Genomic DNA, 15,551 nt, shown 5'->3' on the forward strand with positions numbered 1-15,551 from the left:
GTCAACTTTAGGGGCTGGAGAGATGGCTCAATGGTTAAGAACACTGGCTATTCTCCCAAAGGATCTGGATTCAATTCCCAGCACCCAGGTAGAAGCTCACAACTGTCTGTAAGTCCAGTTCCATGGCATCTGTCGCCCTCTTCTGGACTCCACAGGTTCCTGCATGGACAGTTAAGAATAACTAAAAATATTTAAAGCAAAAAAAAAAAAAAAAAAAGAGTAAAAAATTTTTTAAAAAAATAGTCAACTTTATTCAGAGCACCAAAAGTTAGACTGTGAGGGTTAAGAAGAATTTCATGGTAAAGTGTACAGTCACAAGGATAAGAGATGCCATATGGCAAAACATTCTTTTCCATGGAAGTATATGAACAAATAACAATAGCCAGCTGTAATGAACAACCTGAAGTAAACTCACCCTATCCATTACAACTCGGGAGGCGTGAGAGCACAATCCAAGAACAGTTCTGTGTTTTCAAAGACACTGAGGTCCCAAGACTCTTGTCCTGGTTTCTCAGGGTTTTCTCACAAGCACTCAGGATTCCCCTCACACGACTCCATTCTTGGGCCGTGTTCTGACAGAGGGGTGTTTGCTTTTATGTCACCATAACCCAAGTGTCTGGCAAAAAAAAAAAAAACAACTTAGAATAACTTGTGGTTTCAAGGGCAGATGAGCCATAGCTGCTTGGCCTTCCGTGCCTGTAGGAGCGTGTGGAGGGAGATACGTGCTCTCCCACAGCAGGCCAGGAGACCAAGGACAGTGTGAGCCCAGGAGCAACCTGTCTCTTCAGGGCAGACCTCACCTCCCTAATCTCCTATAACTTTCCAGAATAGAAACACCAGCCAAGGATCAAGCTTCTAAAACGTGGACTCTGGGCGTGGGGGAGTCACTCCAGATTCAAGCCCAAACAAGAGATATCTGTAGGAGCCCCCACAGTGAGAGAACTCTCGCCCTCCACCGCCACCTCCCTTGACCTCTGGCCCTTGCCTGTGGTGAGCGATGCCGTCTGGGGGCATCACTGATGTCTTTCCACTCCCCAACCTTGACCGTAATTTTCAAACAAAGACTACAACTCAGCCCAGTGTGTATCACGGTACTTACTGGCAATCTTAGCGTCAGGAAAGGTGGGAGGCAGGAGGAACGGGTGTTCAAGGTAATCTTTTGCTACATAACCAGTTCCCAGCCAGTGTGGGCTACATGAGATGCTGTCTCAAAACAATACAGAAGCAAAAAGGCAGAGACACTGAGATCTCTAGGCGGGTAAGGCACCTGCTGCCAACGCTGGGCAACCTGAATTCAGTCCCTAGAACCCGTGTTAGGAGGAGAGAACAGATTCCTGCAGGTGTCCTCTGACCTCTACGTACGTGGTACAGGCATGTGTGTACACACATACATAAATGTGATAAAAAATACTTTAAAAGAATGAAGTGTTGAGGCAGAGGCAGGCGGATTTCTGAGTTTGAGGCCAGCCTGGTCTACAGAGTGAGTTCCAGGACAGCCAGAACTACACAGAGAAACCCTGTCTCGAAAAACCAAAAAAAAAAAAAAAAAAGAATGAAGTGTTAACCTCAAAACAACAACAACAAAATAAAACAACTATAATCCAGTCACAGTTCTTGCCCAACTGAAAGGCTGGGGTTTGAGCCCAACTCTACCTTGTTCTCAAGCCACAGACCCATGGGCCTTGCCCGCCGTGACATCTTCCTCCAACTTCAGAGGAACACTGTCCTAGCCTGTGGACCAGACGTCTCAACTCCCTGTGTATCACCTCCTAACAGCTAGGGAAACTGAGGTTCGGGCCTAGGAACTAATTATACCTGACTAGGCAAGAAACAACAGTGAGGTTTGAGACCCGTACTCTCCAGCCTGGGTCTGCTGTGCCCACCAAATGCTGCCTGCTTGCCTAGCTCTTTCAGAGAGAAGGGAGCCTGCAGTGAGGCTGGGGCCCAAGCACCTGGGAAGGCTAGGTAACCCTCTTCTACAGCCAAGAGGCAGAACCCTAAACTAGCAGGGCAGTCACCCAAGTGCCTGTACACCCTCCCTCCTTGAGAAGCCTACTCTGCCCCTGCACTCCCTGTCGCCACCACCTCCCTGGCAGACATCCCGGGCGGGCGGGCGGGCGGGCGAGCCTCTTTGCTGAGCTTCAGTTAATAGCAGATAGCCTTGCCAGCAGCTCCCATCCACAGCAGAGCCTCCTGGATGTTAAAAAGCCACCGGCAAGCAGGTCATGAACTCCTCTGGTGCTGTCCCTCCAGGACGTCACCTCTGTCCCCTCTCTGTCCTGCAGGTATGCAGCTGCCCCGCATCCCCTACTGTCATTTGACCCTCACTTTATCCACGATGGCATGTCCAGTGGTGACTCCTCGTCAGGTGGCCTGACCAGCCAGGAAAGCACCATGGAGCGCCCAAAACCAGGTAAGCCAATCTGGGCCCCAACGCAGCTGCTGCTTCCCAAGGACTTGTCCTGAGAGGTCACAAGTGACCTCTCTTCTCAGCTGCATTTGGACTGTATAGACTGTAAAATCAGACCATGTCTACTTTGCTCAAGTGCTTCTGGATTCTGTGACGTGACGTCATGCTAGTGCCAGGCAGCCACATGACTGAATGTAGTGTGGGATTTCTGTATTTAATATTCCATTGTCTGAGCACACCCCACTCTGGTGCTTGAGGGATGCTGAGGGGACCAGTTTGAAGCTGCTTAGAAACATCTTCCTCTGTCCCTGTATGAGCATGTGTTCCTAGGTGTAGAACAGCTAGATTGTGTATTTGACTTTATAAGAAACTGCACCAATCTATACCCCAGAGTGCTGACCCATTTCCACATCCACCAGTGACATAAAAGTGTCCTTAACAGCCTTTCTATTCGGGCCCCTGGGGTGGACATAGAGTGCTATCATGATGTCGTTTCCTTTGTATCTTTCTTTTAATCAATTCTATTGAACTTACATATTGGCCAGGCGTTGGTGGCACACGCCTTTAATCCCAGCACTTGGGAGGCAGAGGCAGGCGGATTTCTGAGTTCGAGGCCAGCCTGGTCTACAGAGTGAGTTCCAGGACAGCCAGAACTACACAGAGAAACCTAGTCTCAAAAAAAACAAAACAAAACAAACAAACAAAAAAAACCCTTACATATTCATTCATTTATTTAGAAAGATGTATGTTATGTAGCCCAGGCTAGCCTCACACTATGTAGCTGAGGATGTCCTAGTATTTCTAATCCTTCTTGTCCATATCTCACAAGTGCTGAGATTACAGCCATATATGACCATACCACCCAGCTTAATTTCCATTTTCAGACTGATGGAATTGAACATCCTACACACACACACACACACACACACACACAGAGAGAGAGAGAGAGAGAGAGAGAGAGAGAGAGAGAGAGAGAGAGATAGTGTTATGAATTCTGTACCTGTACCACTTGAGCGAACACTTAAAACACAATCTCTTGTAACAACCTTGTAACCCCTTTGAAGCCCAAGGACCTCTGATGAGCAGTCAGGGGGGTTCCAAAGGAAGACGGCTATGGAAGTGTTAGAAAGGTGAAGCAGACAGGCAGACATGCTTCTGGGAGGCATTGAGGGCTCCCAGGCAGCCGGGAAGGGTGTCCTCAGCCATATGCCCAGGGACTGGGTATAGTGCATGGGTGTCCTGAACCAGACAGTGGTTCAGCCCAGGAAGGGCCGTTAGCTTGTCCTTGCTGCTCATCTCTCGGCTGCCTTGAGGGCTTATGACCCATCTGTCCCTCCTCAGTGGGCTACACTGCCTACTGCAGCTCATGGATCTGTGATCTGTTTCCAGGACAGATTCGTGTCCTTTTTTTATTTTCCCACTGCATTCAGAAAAGGAGAGGAATATGTTGCCTGGCTCTTTTAACACAGCAAAGTGCAAACTGGGGAGACTTTAAGCATTCAGCAGAGGCCCCAGTGGGGACATCAGACCCCACTGTTCTCCCTTCTGTCCCCTAGAGTCCCAGCCTCCTTTTCCTTCCCTGGGACCTTAGTTTAAGGTGACTAACACCTTCCCTGACATACATACATGTGCACACGCATGTACACCGGGAAGATCTGTGCTCAGACATCATCAAGAAGTTTAGAACACGTGGAAGACCCAGAAAAGGGAACATTCTAGAAGAGTGGTTGGGCTAACAAGGAGCCAAAGCAGTGGCACACACAGGGCCTTGCCGGCCTCCCTGCAGAGAGTTGTGACCTCAGCAGCCCGGTTTTGTATGATCGCCGTATGCCTGGCGTTGTTTGTGTAATCGCCGTATGCCTGGCGTTGTTTGTATGATCGCCGTATGCCTGGCGTTGTTTGTATGATCGCCGTATGCCTGGCGTTGTTTGTGTAATCGCCGTATGCCTGGCGTTGTTTGTATGATCGCCGTATGCCTGGCGTTGTTTGTATGATCACCGTATGCCTGGCGTTGTGCTAGGTGCCTCATGTTCCCTGCTGCTGAGTCACAGCAGCAGTGGCATGACTGCCCGGTACAAGAATGAGGCAGGTGAGGCATGGAAGGGGTGTCGCTTGCCCAAGGTTGCTGCGGGTGAGTCATGTAATTGGGATTTGAATTGGAACCTGTTGGGTCACCCCACCATCCGTAGGGTGTGGACACAGCCACTTGTTTCTGGTACCAGAGAGCACTCAGGTTAGCAAAGTGTCCTGAGGTACCCAGGCTGCCTTCAAGAGTTTCAACTGCTGGCTGTAAGCTCATGCTCCCATGGGCCTGGCAGTAAGTTCCGAGTCAGACACAGGTCCTCCACGGTGATCCAAACCCTTTGCAGAATCCTAAGCATCTCTCCTTCAAGGATGGTTGGAGGTCTGAGTCACGTCTACCAGGCACCAGGACTGCCCCTCCTTAGGACACTGTCCAGGCCCTTGTGGTTACTGTTGGTTGTTGCTGGCAGGCCGGAAACCAGAGAATGGTGGGGGACTATGCAGCAGAGAATCTGACCACTTCCTGCTTGACAATTTCTCTCTGCGTGACCTCGAGCCACTTACTTAATCTCTCTGAGCACTGATGGTACCCTTCTACTCAAGGTGGTTCCAGTATCTACTTCAGTAGTACTAGTCCTGTCCAGCAGACTGATACATGCAGCCAGGCATGGTGGTGCATGTCTAGAGTCCCAACATTGAAAAGACAGAAATAGGAAGATCAAAATGAGTCCCAGGCCAGCCTGGGCTCTATAGTGAGACATTGTCTCAAAAATAAACATAAGGGGCTGGCAAGATGGCATTTGCTACCAAGCCTGAAGACTTTACAGTCTCCAGGGACATGGACACACAGGCTAACAAGTAATGTAATAAAATTTTTAATAAATAAATACAAGGCTAGGAAGTTGACTCTGAATAAGAGCAGTTGCCACACAAGCCTGATAACCTGCATTAGATCCCTAGAACCCATGCAAAAGGCCAGATCTGGTGCACATCTGTAATTCAAACGTGGCCGTACTCCAGATGTGGTGGTGCACATCTGTAATCCAAATGTGGCTGTACTCCAGATGTGGTGGTGCACATCTGTAATCCAAACGTGGCTGTACTCCAGATGTGGTGGTACACATCTGTAATTCAAACATGGCCGTACTCCAGATGTGGCTATGGCACATCTGTAATCCAAATGTGGCCGTACTCCAGATGTGATGGTGCACATCTGTAATCAAAATGTGGCCGTACTCCAGATGTGGTGGTGCACATCTGTAATCTAAACGTGGCCGTACTCCAGATGTGGTGGTGCACATCTGTAATCCAAACGTGGCCGTACTCCAGATGTGGTGGTGCACATCTGTAATTCAAACATGGCCATACTCCAGATGTGGTGGTGCACATCTGTAATCCAAATGTGGCCATACTCCAGATGTGGCTATGGCACATCTGTGGCACTATGCACTTGTAATTCCAGCTTCCTACAGCAAGATGGAAGACAGAGACAGGACAGTTGCCTGTAACCTCTGGCCAGCTAGCTTGTTGTGAAGTAGCAGAAAGAACAAGAGACACCAACATCTGGGGATGGTGGGTGGCTCACGCCTTTAATCCCAGCACTCAGGAGGCAGAAGGCAGGCAGATCTCTGAGTTCAAAGCCAGCCAGGTCTACAGAGTGAGTTCTAGGACAGCCAAGGTTGCACAGAGAAACCCCATCTTAGGGACAAAAATGAAAAGAAAGTGACATCCATGTCAATATAGTGGAAGGAGAGAACCAGCTCCCAAAGGCTGTCACTGACCTCTGCACGTCCGCCATGGCACTCAAGCACTCACACTCGCACATGAAGAGATGACGTAAATATGTTCAGTACCATTGAAAGACCTTCAGTGCATCAGTGAGATTCAAGTCTCCCCTAGAACAGCAGGAAGGGCTGTCCATGTACACGGCTGCAGCTGGGCAGGACATGTTCAGCCTCCACTGGGGACAACGGTGGAAGGGCATCTGCTTCCCTGAGTTAACCACATAAAGCTCAAAGAATGCTTTCTGACACGTAGTACAGGCTCATCAGATCCCCCTGCTACTGAGTGCTGGTGTAGGCATGCATTGATAGAGCCTGAAGTTAGCCAGAGTGGGACCGTGCAGCCATAGTTTAGAGCAGATTCTCAGGCCCTGGCCTGCATCACCCCTAAGCACCGGTGTGTCTCCTCTTTTCCTGCAGAACCTCTGTGGCACGTGCCAGCCCAGGCCCGGCTCTCCGCAATGACTGGAAGCACTGGCAGCAAGCATCCCTCCAGGCAGGACGCAGCTGGCAAAGATTCTCCCAATAGGCATTCCAAAGTGAGTTGCTGCCCGCCCCACCCACCCCACCCTACCCTGCCTCATCCGGGGAGTGAGGCCTGCAATGGCTGGTTGCTGGCTGGTGGCTTTCCTGAGCACATGGCTGTAGAAGACGGCTGGGCAGCTCTCCTGGGTGTGGCCTCTGGAGCAGGGCTCATCCTTAGCCACAGCCACAATCCCCTCTACAGGGGCTAAATAACATCCAGGCTCCAACCCTCCGCCAAGTAACCTTGACAAGTCCTTCCCTTCCTCTCTGCACCATGGAGGTCCTGGTGGGCAAGTCCTGTGCCTGCAACCCCTGCATTTCAGAGACCTTCAGCTATAGACAGTCAGTCCCTCCCCCTAAGAATGCAGTGTGGCACAGGGCGAGTCAGGGACTCAGGCTCCCTGCTGTCACTTGCTGTCTGTCTCTCAAGGCCTCCAATCTCCTGGGTCTCCTAGGACCTGCATTGTTGCAGCCAGTAGTAGGGTAGGAGGGAGAGAGGCTCAAGGGGGAGATTTTTCAGCCCAGGCCAGAGATGGCATGAGTCATCCACATATATTGCCATGGCTAGGGCTCCATCCCTGCAAAGAAGGCTGGGAAATGTAGTCCTGTAGTCCTGTTGATCTTGGCCACCTTATTTTTCATGCTGAGCACTGGGACCATTACAGAGGAAGAGGCCAGAGGAGCCACTGTCCTCAGGAAACTGACATCCCAGTGAGGGTAACAAGCCCTAAGTAGGCAGAAGCACAACAGCTTGTTAAGAAAGCGTAGCGCGGCCTCAGGTAACACTCAGCAGAGCCCTGGGAGGAGCTGTCTTGGCCAGCACCACTCCGGAGGTGCTGAAACAAAACCAGGACCAAATCAACTCAGAGAGGAAAGGATCACCTCAGCTGACACTTCCACAGCACTGTCATCACCAAAGGAAGTCAGGGCAGGACTTAAACAGGGCTAGCACCTGGAAGCAGGAGCTGATGCACAGACAGACCATGGAGGGGTGCAGCTTACTGGCTTGCTCCTCATGGCTTGCTCAGTTTGTTCTCTTAGAAGAACTCAGGACCACCAGCCCCGGGATGGCACCATCTATGGGGCTGGGCCCTTCTCATCAATCTCTAATTAAGAAAATGTCCTCCAGGCTTGCCTCCAGACTGGTCTTACAGGCATTTTCTGAATTGAGGCCCCTCCTCACTAATGACTCTAGCCTGTGTCAGACTGACATAAAACTAGCCGATGCAGGAGGTAACTTTGAATGAAGCCAGGACAGGGCCGTAAAAAGAGCTGAGAGAAAATGTCACAGACAGGGAACAACAAGTGCGAAGGCCCGGAGGCTTGTTCCTGCCACATCCAGAGAACACAGGAGACTCGTGTGGCTGGAACAGTGATGTAGAGAGACAGGGGGGCGGCTTCAGACACCAGAGCATGAGTCAGACCACTGAGGCCCGTGAACTGTGGCAAGGACTCTGATCCGTGCCCTGAAATTACCGCAGGAGAGTTTCAAGCAGGCGGGGAGGGACATGATTCCATACAGATGCTCACAACTGTCCTCTGACCACATATTGGGAACAAATCTGGAGAGGGAGATGGAGAGGAGGGGGCGGCAGCAGCCCCACGGGAGGCAGTGGCAGACAGGATCCAGGGAGAACAGAGGAAGATGACAACGTGACAGTTCTGCATGCGTCTGGAAGCTACAGGCAGCAAGCAGCAGGTCTGCAGATCTGGTACTGAAAAGATGTGAGGGAGGAAGGACGGGACTGGGGTTAGATGGGGCCCCAGACCTCAGTTTGAGAAACATTCAGTTTGAGACATGTCAGTCCAAGCACCAAACGAGTCAGGACTTCTAATCACATACCCATTTTACAAAATGTATAAACTGAGGCTGAGAGAAAGTAAATCCCATCGTGTAGAGTTACTGTACCAATAAGGGAGGAGCCAGAATGTGGGGTGCTAGTGTGGGCAGAGGCTCCCATCCCCAGAGTCAGGATGACACCCGCCTTGCCTTCCAGGGTGAACCTCAGTACTCAAGCCATTCCAGCAGCAATACCCTCTCCAGCAATGCCTCCAGCAGCCATAGTGACGACCGATGGTTCGACCCCCTGGACCCGCTGGAGCCAGAGCAGGACCCCTTCTCCAAGGGAGGTTCGAGTGACAGTGGCATCGATACCACACTCTACACCTCCAGCCCCAGTTGTATGTCCCTAGCCAAAGCACCGAGGCCCACCAAGCCGCACAAGCCCCCCGGAAGTATAGGTCTCTGTGGCGGGGGCAGAGAGTCAGCCGGGAGGCCCCACCCTGCGGACAGACGGCGGGAAGTCTCCCCTGCACCTGTGGTGGCCAGCCAGAACAAGGGCTACCGGCCGAAGCTGTACTCCTCAGGCTCCAGCACTCCTCCCGGCCTGGTGGGGGGCAGCCGAGACCCACCAAGACAACCCAGGTGAGGACCCACGACCCGCTCCAGGTCTTCTAGGAGACCCCTGACCGCCTCTCCCACCCACACCCCTAATGTTGAGATCCTTCCCCCATATATGCTTGCTGATAACTGTACTTCAGAGTTGGGTTGGAGGACACATGCTGCATACCTGTCAGCCTCCAAAAATCCAGACAGGGAGAGCAGCCCCTAAGTGCCTGTCTTCGTCTGTCTCTGGGTCTCTCTGACCCTCTAGCTTCTCCTCTCTCTGCTCTCTGTGACCGATGGTTTTAACTCTGTGAGGGGTTTCAGATCTTGCTACCACAAGTGTGTTTGCAGGTCAAAAAAGTAGAGACTTAACATCTTCCGACACAGTGTCCGGAGAGAGCAGAGTAGGCTGCCACGTGACTCAGTAGGTCCTGAGAACTGGTCTCTGCCCTCGTGGAGTGCTCTTCTTATCATGCTGGTGGCTTTCTGGTCTCAAAATGGAGTCAGAGAGCAAAGGGGAGCTCCAGCATCTCTGCCATAAACCACTCTGTGTGGAGAAAGCAAATGCTTCCCCAGAGCCACCCACAGCTGGTGGTGTCGTGTGACTCTCCCAGCTGCAACTGAGGTCTCTCTCCAAAGGCCTGCTTTGGCCTTCCAGCTTCTGGCTCTGAGCCATAGTTCCCAGACTCACCCCTGATCAACCCACCTCTCAACCCTGAGCTCTGCCTCAGTAGGTTGGGTGGGGTACAAGAATATGCATTTTCTTTTAAAGCTCTTAGCTGCGGCTGAACGCCATAGTCTCACGAGTGCTCTCTGAGAAGCACCAGTAGGAAGGCAGGTGGGGAGGAGATGTACCTCAGCTGGAGTCAGAACCCACACACCTAGTGCTCCTGGAACCGCAGTAGACAGTCTGCCCAAGAAAGAGAGGGACCACCTTGGTCCCATCCAGCTGCCCCACTGACACACTAGAAGTCCCTGCCTGAGTGGCTGAACTCAGGACTTCCAGCAAAACTCAGGGCCTTCCTGGGGTAAAAAGCTTCCTTGGTACCTTTGTCTGTGAGCATGTGGACTCCGTAATTCACCGTATAACCCCATGTCTTTGTTTCTTTTCTTTAATTTTTATAAAAGTATTCATTTATTTATTTTAAGACAGGGTCTCACTATGTAGCTCTAACTGGCCCAGAACTCCCCAAGTGGTCTTTGAACTCACAGTGATCCACCTGCTTCTGCCTTAAGAATCCCAGGGTTAAAAGTGTGTGCCACCATATCTGGCTTCCTTCTTTTCCTTTTCCTTTTTCTTTTTTTTTTCTTTTGTTTCTCTTTTTTGAATGTGTCTATGCACCACACGTGTGCCTGGCATCTAAGGACACCAGGAGGGGGCATCAGATCCCTTAGAACTAGACTTAGAGATGATTCTGAGCCACACTGTGGGTTCTTGGAATTGAGCCTGGGTCCTCTGGAAGAGCATTCAGTGATCTTAGCCGCTGAGCTGTCTCTCTGGCTCTGAGCTGTTGATGGGTGCAGTCTCAGGACCACGCTCTGAGAACCTCACGTGGGTGAGAGCTGTTTCTGCATAGGAATAGCGGGGATTTTCACTAGCTGCACACAGTAGTCTGCTCCAGTTATAAACTGTAGAACGCTGCTTCCTCCTTGCTAGAAGGATTTCATGATTTCCCCCAAGGGTTTCTAACAGATTAGAAAACCATCATGACTGGGCTGGGATATAGCATTTGTGTATTTGTGATGTAGTATTTGTGAACCCCCGAGTTCAAATCCCATAACCAAAAGAAGAAATAGGAGAGCTGGGAAAGAAAGGAAGGAAGGAAGGAAGGAAGGAAGGAAGGAAGGAAGGAAGGAAGGAAGGAAGGAAAGAAGGAAAAGAAAAAAGAAAAGAAAAGAAAAGAAAAACCCGGCTGCAGGATGGGAGTGCCTGAGTCCTCAGCTTCCCTGATCTGAGTAGTTCTTGACTCTGGGAGCCCAGGAAGGTTGCCATGGAGACAAAGAGAAAGGCAGAGTGAGGGTGCTATCTTAGGCTGCCTTCCTAGACAAGTAGTTCTCAATTTCTGACCTCACTGACTGCTTCATTCATTCATTCATTCATTCATTCATTCATTCATCATTTGTTTCTTAGAGACCTGTGCTGCCCCAGGTAACACTGGCCCATCTCCACAGGTGACAGCCGGTCCAGTCACCACTCAGAACAAAGTAGAACTGTACCCACTGAGCAGTGCCAGGATGTGGAGGCAAGACAGCATAGCAGGGCATCTCCAGCCTGTTGTGGTCCCTGTTCTTGGAACATTGGTGGGAGCTAGACCTCGTAGCACAGGCCTGTCATCTCAGCTTATTGAGAGACTAAGGCAGGATGATGGCAAGTTCAAAGCCAGCCTGGTCAACTTAGTGAGACCCTGTTTCAGAACACAGTAACAAGCTAACCGTGGACTGGAGGTGTAGCTGGAGGCCTCACTGTTGAGCTGTCCTGGGTTCAACCCCTAGCACTGAAAAGAACATTTTTGTAGGGTTTTGAAATCCGTGATATAAAGGCAGTAGTGATGCCAGGCGTGGATGGTGGGTGAGGCCAGGGGGTGGGAACAGATTACCCCGTATCTGAGAGAAGTATTTGCCAAACCCAGACGTGGAGGGGGTGGGAGGAGCCCCACTATACAAGTGGCCCTGGTGGTGGTGGCTTTAATTTGCATATAAACAATTGATGCTAATTGCAAGTCATTCTTATCTACTCATTAAAGCTGCTTCCTGAAGTTTTCTCCTAGGCAACGGGTTTTAGTGTGGAACAGCATTTCCCAAAATGGGGTGCCTGAGGTGATCTGGGTGCTAAGAGGAGGGAGATGTTATCTCTTAAATGGATATGTTTCCTTAGGAGGCAGCAGTGCTTCCAACCCACTCGTGATCTTACAGACTGCCCTGGACCCTATGGACAATGAGATGAACCTGCCTCTCGCTTTTTCTTCTCTTGTGTGTGTGTGGGGGGGGGGGGGAGGAGGATAAAGGAGGAAGAGGAAGATTATTTGTTTTTGAGACTGGACCTTACTCTGTAGCCCTAGCTAACCTATAACTCAACTATGTAGATCAGGCTGGACTCAAACTTGTGGTAATCCTCCTACCTCTGCCTCTGAGGTGCTAGAAGTACCCTTAGTTGCCACCACACAGTGTTAGAAATGAGATGATTTTTTTTCTTTTTTCTTTTTTTTTTTCTTTTTCTTTTTTCTTTTTTTTGGTTTTTCGAGACTGGGTTTCTCTGTGTAGCCCTGGCTGTCCTGGAACTCACTCTGTAGACCAGGCTGGCCTCGAACTCAGAAATCCGCCTGCCTCTGCCTCCCAAGTGCTGGGATTAAAGGCGTGCACCACCACTGCCCGGCTGAAATGAGATGATTTTAAGAAACATATTGAGCCAGTTATAGCGATACACACTCATCATTCCAGCCCAGGGAAGGCTGAGACAGGAGGATTTATTATAGCAAGGACATCACACACGTCCACACCACATACATACACACCACACACACATACATACATACACACCACACACACACACATACATACACACCACACACACATACATACATACATACCACACACACACACACATACATACACACCACACACACACACAGGAGCGAAGGTGGTGTTGCAGCCGGGGCAGCAGGCTCTCGGTGTTGTCCCACTCGCTCTTCCCTCCCACCCCGTTCCTCACATCTCCATGGATACGTACATATCCCCTCAGACCTCATCTCAAGAGACCCAGGAACCTCTGCCATCTGCTCACTACTCTGCCCCTGGTAGCAGACAACTCTGAAGCCTTCCACATCTACCATTGTGGGTCTGGTCCTTGAGAATAACAGACAGCGTGGTACTTGAACCCAGCACCCAGACCCCAGTGAGGCTCTTACCTGGACAGGCCTGTCACCAGAGTCCCACATCTTATCTGCCCCTGCCCAACACTTGCCATTTATCCATGAGCAAGTGTGTGTGTGCCAGGCCCAGTGTTGGCTAGCCCCGTGGTATCAAGGTCATGGATGAGCTGCAGTAGCAGGCACCCTCAGAGGAGCGTGGCTGATGTCTTCAGACTGCAGTGTCACCATGTGGGTGCTTGTGTTGTATTTTGTGTGAGTTTGATCCTAAGGGCCAACGACAGCCAGGAAAGGTCTCAGCAGGAGGAGACGGGCAGATGCGTGCTGCTTCTGATTGTGTGTCGGCGTACACGGTGTACCACCCGTGAAGACTGCAGGGGCTGGCTTGATGAAGTTGCTTCTTTCTTTACTCCTTTACATGGATTATAGGAATCAAACTCAGGTCAACAGGCTTGCATAGCAAGTGCCTCTATCTGCTGAACCGGCTCCCTGGCCCCAGGTCTGGGCCTTGAAAGACAGTGTTTAGGGTAAGACAGGAGGTGGAGTCCCAGGGAGGATGAGGCTAAGTCACGCAGAGATGGCACAGGCCTGGAGCAAATGTCCAGGGAGTGAGCTCTCGCTAGTTGCTGTTAAGTGAGGAGCACCAGCCACTCTGACTGGAGAGGGATCTCAGACCAGACCAGAGCAGCTCTCCTCAGCAGTCTGTTCTAGATACCTCGATGCTCCAGGGAAAAGTCCAGTCCTCCTTCGTGGGGCTGACATTCTGCTGTAGAGAAGAGACAGATGGACAGACAGACAACAACCAAGTGAGACACAGATGGCAGTCAAGGCTCAGGAGGGAAATAGAGAGGCAGGCAGTGTCTTGATTTGTCAGAGAAAACAAGAGTCCTGGCAGCCCGACAGCAAAGGCCAGTACCTCACTGGCCTGTCTTGCCGTGCTCCGGGAATGTCAGGTGGCCGTGAGACTGAGGTAGACCCCCAAGGGAAAGGTGACAGGAGATCAGAGAGCACAGTGGGCAGGAGCCCTGCTAGCAGGCACGTTGCTGTGACTAGCTGACAGGATCTGATCCTGGAGGGTGTGAGAGTCATAGAAGGTGGCTGAGCCCCTAACCTGACATATATTTTTTAAAAACATTTTAAAAAAATATCACTCTGGGGGCAGGCCCATAATTGCAGTACTCAGAGGCAAGAAGGTTGTAAGCTGGAGGCTGGCCTGGGCTAGACAATGCTATCGCTCTTTAATTTTTAGAGGGAAGGTGGGGCACTCTAGTCTTCCCTGAAAGAAACAGACTGTTTAAGAGAAGACAGGAGAGAGAGAGCATAGTTTGAAAGCTGCCAGGAAGAGATGAGCCTGGCCCCACCCAGAAAGGCCCCACCCACTTCCCTGGCCCCAGCTCTTTTCTTCAAAGCCCACATGGCCTGTATCTGTTTGTGCAGGTCCATGACTTCAGCAACTTCACAGATATTACCCCACCCCAGACGTTCGTCATGGAAGCCCAACGGGCAAGCCCCCTGCCAGGTGCTGGCGCCTGTCATGGGCACCTGAATGGCCCAGCAAGCCCAGGCACATAACTGCCTGGCCCCTAAGCAGTACACATGCCAAAGTCTTTTGGTTTCCAGAGCAATTTGCCAGTCAGCTAGGGGGATCTGAGACTCTGTTCCACGTGGAGCTGACGCAGCTGGGCGTTCCCAGCAGGCAGGAAGCACGTGGCTTTGCTTCCCGGGCTGCGCTAGCAGTCTCCGGATCTGTCTGGGGATCCATCTCGGGCACAGCCCTAAAAGGTAATCTGGGGTCTGCTGGGGCCCACCCTGCCTGTGTCAGGAGACTAGAACCACACGATAGATCTGTCAGCAAGAGGGAGGGAAAAAAAAAAAAAACCCTGGCTATTTTCCTAGAACTCTAGGGGTTGAGGGAGTGCCCAAGATCTGTGGGCAGAGGGGCAGTTCAAAGGCCCTGGGGTAGAAACATTCCTGGGTATTTGAGGAATCGCATTGTGTGATTCCTCAATAGACAGGCAAGTGGAGAAACTGAGGACACAGAAGGGGCAGTTGGAGTGGGACCTGTGGGGTCTCTGCCTGTCTGCATGAGCCAATACCACAAGAAGTTCTGGAGTGTTGCACATTCCCACAGGGTCCCTGTGGCTGTGGGGAGAACACAGAAGGCAGGTGACCCTAGAAGAGACAGTGGTGGTGATGCTGGCGGGTAGCACTTGGTGAAGGTGGCAAGCAGCGACGGACATAAAATCCAGGTGAAACCCATCATTTCAGACCCTCAGGTCACTTCGGACACAGAGGAGGGTGGGGGCAAGATGAGGGCAAGCCAGGTGATGTGCAGCCTGTCTCCCTGGGCTATGTGGGCACGGCGTCACTGCCTGACAGCCTGCCACTGAACTCCTTCAGACCCTTGGTCTCTGAGGCTCAGCCTCCCTTCCATCAGATGGGACAATAACGGGTGGCCGGGCTGGGCACAGTGCTACCACAGTATCCTAGCACTTGGGAGGTAGAAGCAAGAGTAGAAACAGTCAGGGTCATCCTCAGCTACACAGCAAGCTGGAGGCCAG

General features: G+C 51.3%; 1 protein-coding gene across 3 annotated transcripts in view; it reads left to right on the plus strand.

Moving 5' to 3' along the window:
* Sipa1l3 (signal induced proliferation associated 1 like 3) overlaps positions 1 to 15,551 on the plus strand; it is a 204,655-nt gene that overhangs the window by 165,649 nt on the left and 23,455 nt on the right. For all 3 annotated transcript variants that reach the window (XM_028787588.1, XM_028787590.1, XM_028787589.1), the window contains exons 13-15: positions 2,286 to 2,413; positions 6,634 to 6,752; positions 8,736 to 9,163. In XM_028787588.1, the coding sequence (XP_028643421.1) occupies positions 2,286 to 2,413; positions 6,634 to 6,752; positions 8,736 to 9,163 (675 nt within the window). The remainder of the gene's footprint in view (positions 1 to 2,285; positions 2,414 to 6,633; positions 6,753 to 8,735; positions 9,164 to 15,551) is intronic.

The sequence above is a fragment of the Grammomys surdaster genome, unplaced genomic scaffold (genome assembly GCF_004785775.1).
Source record: "Grammomys surdaster isolate TR1022 unplaced genomic scaffold, NIH_TR_1.0 125671, whole genome shotgun sequence".
NCBI lineage: Eukaryota > Metazoa > Chordata > Mammalia > Rodentia > Muridae > Grammomys > Grammomys surdaster.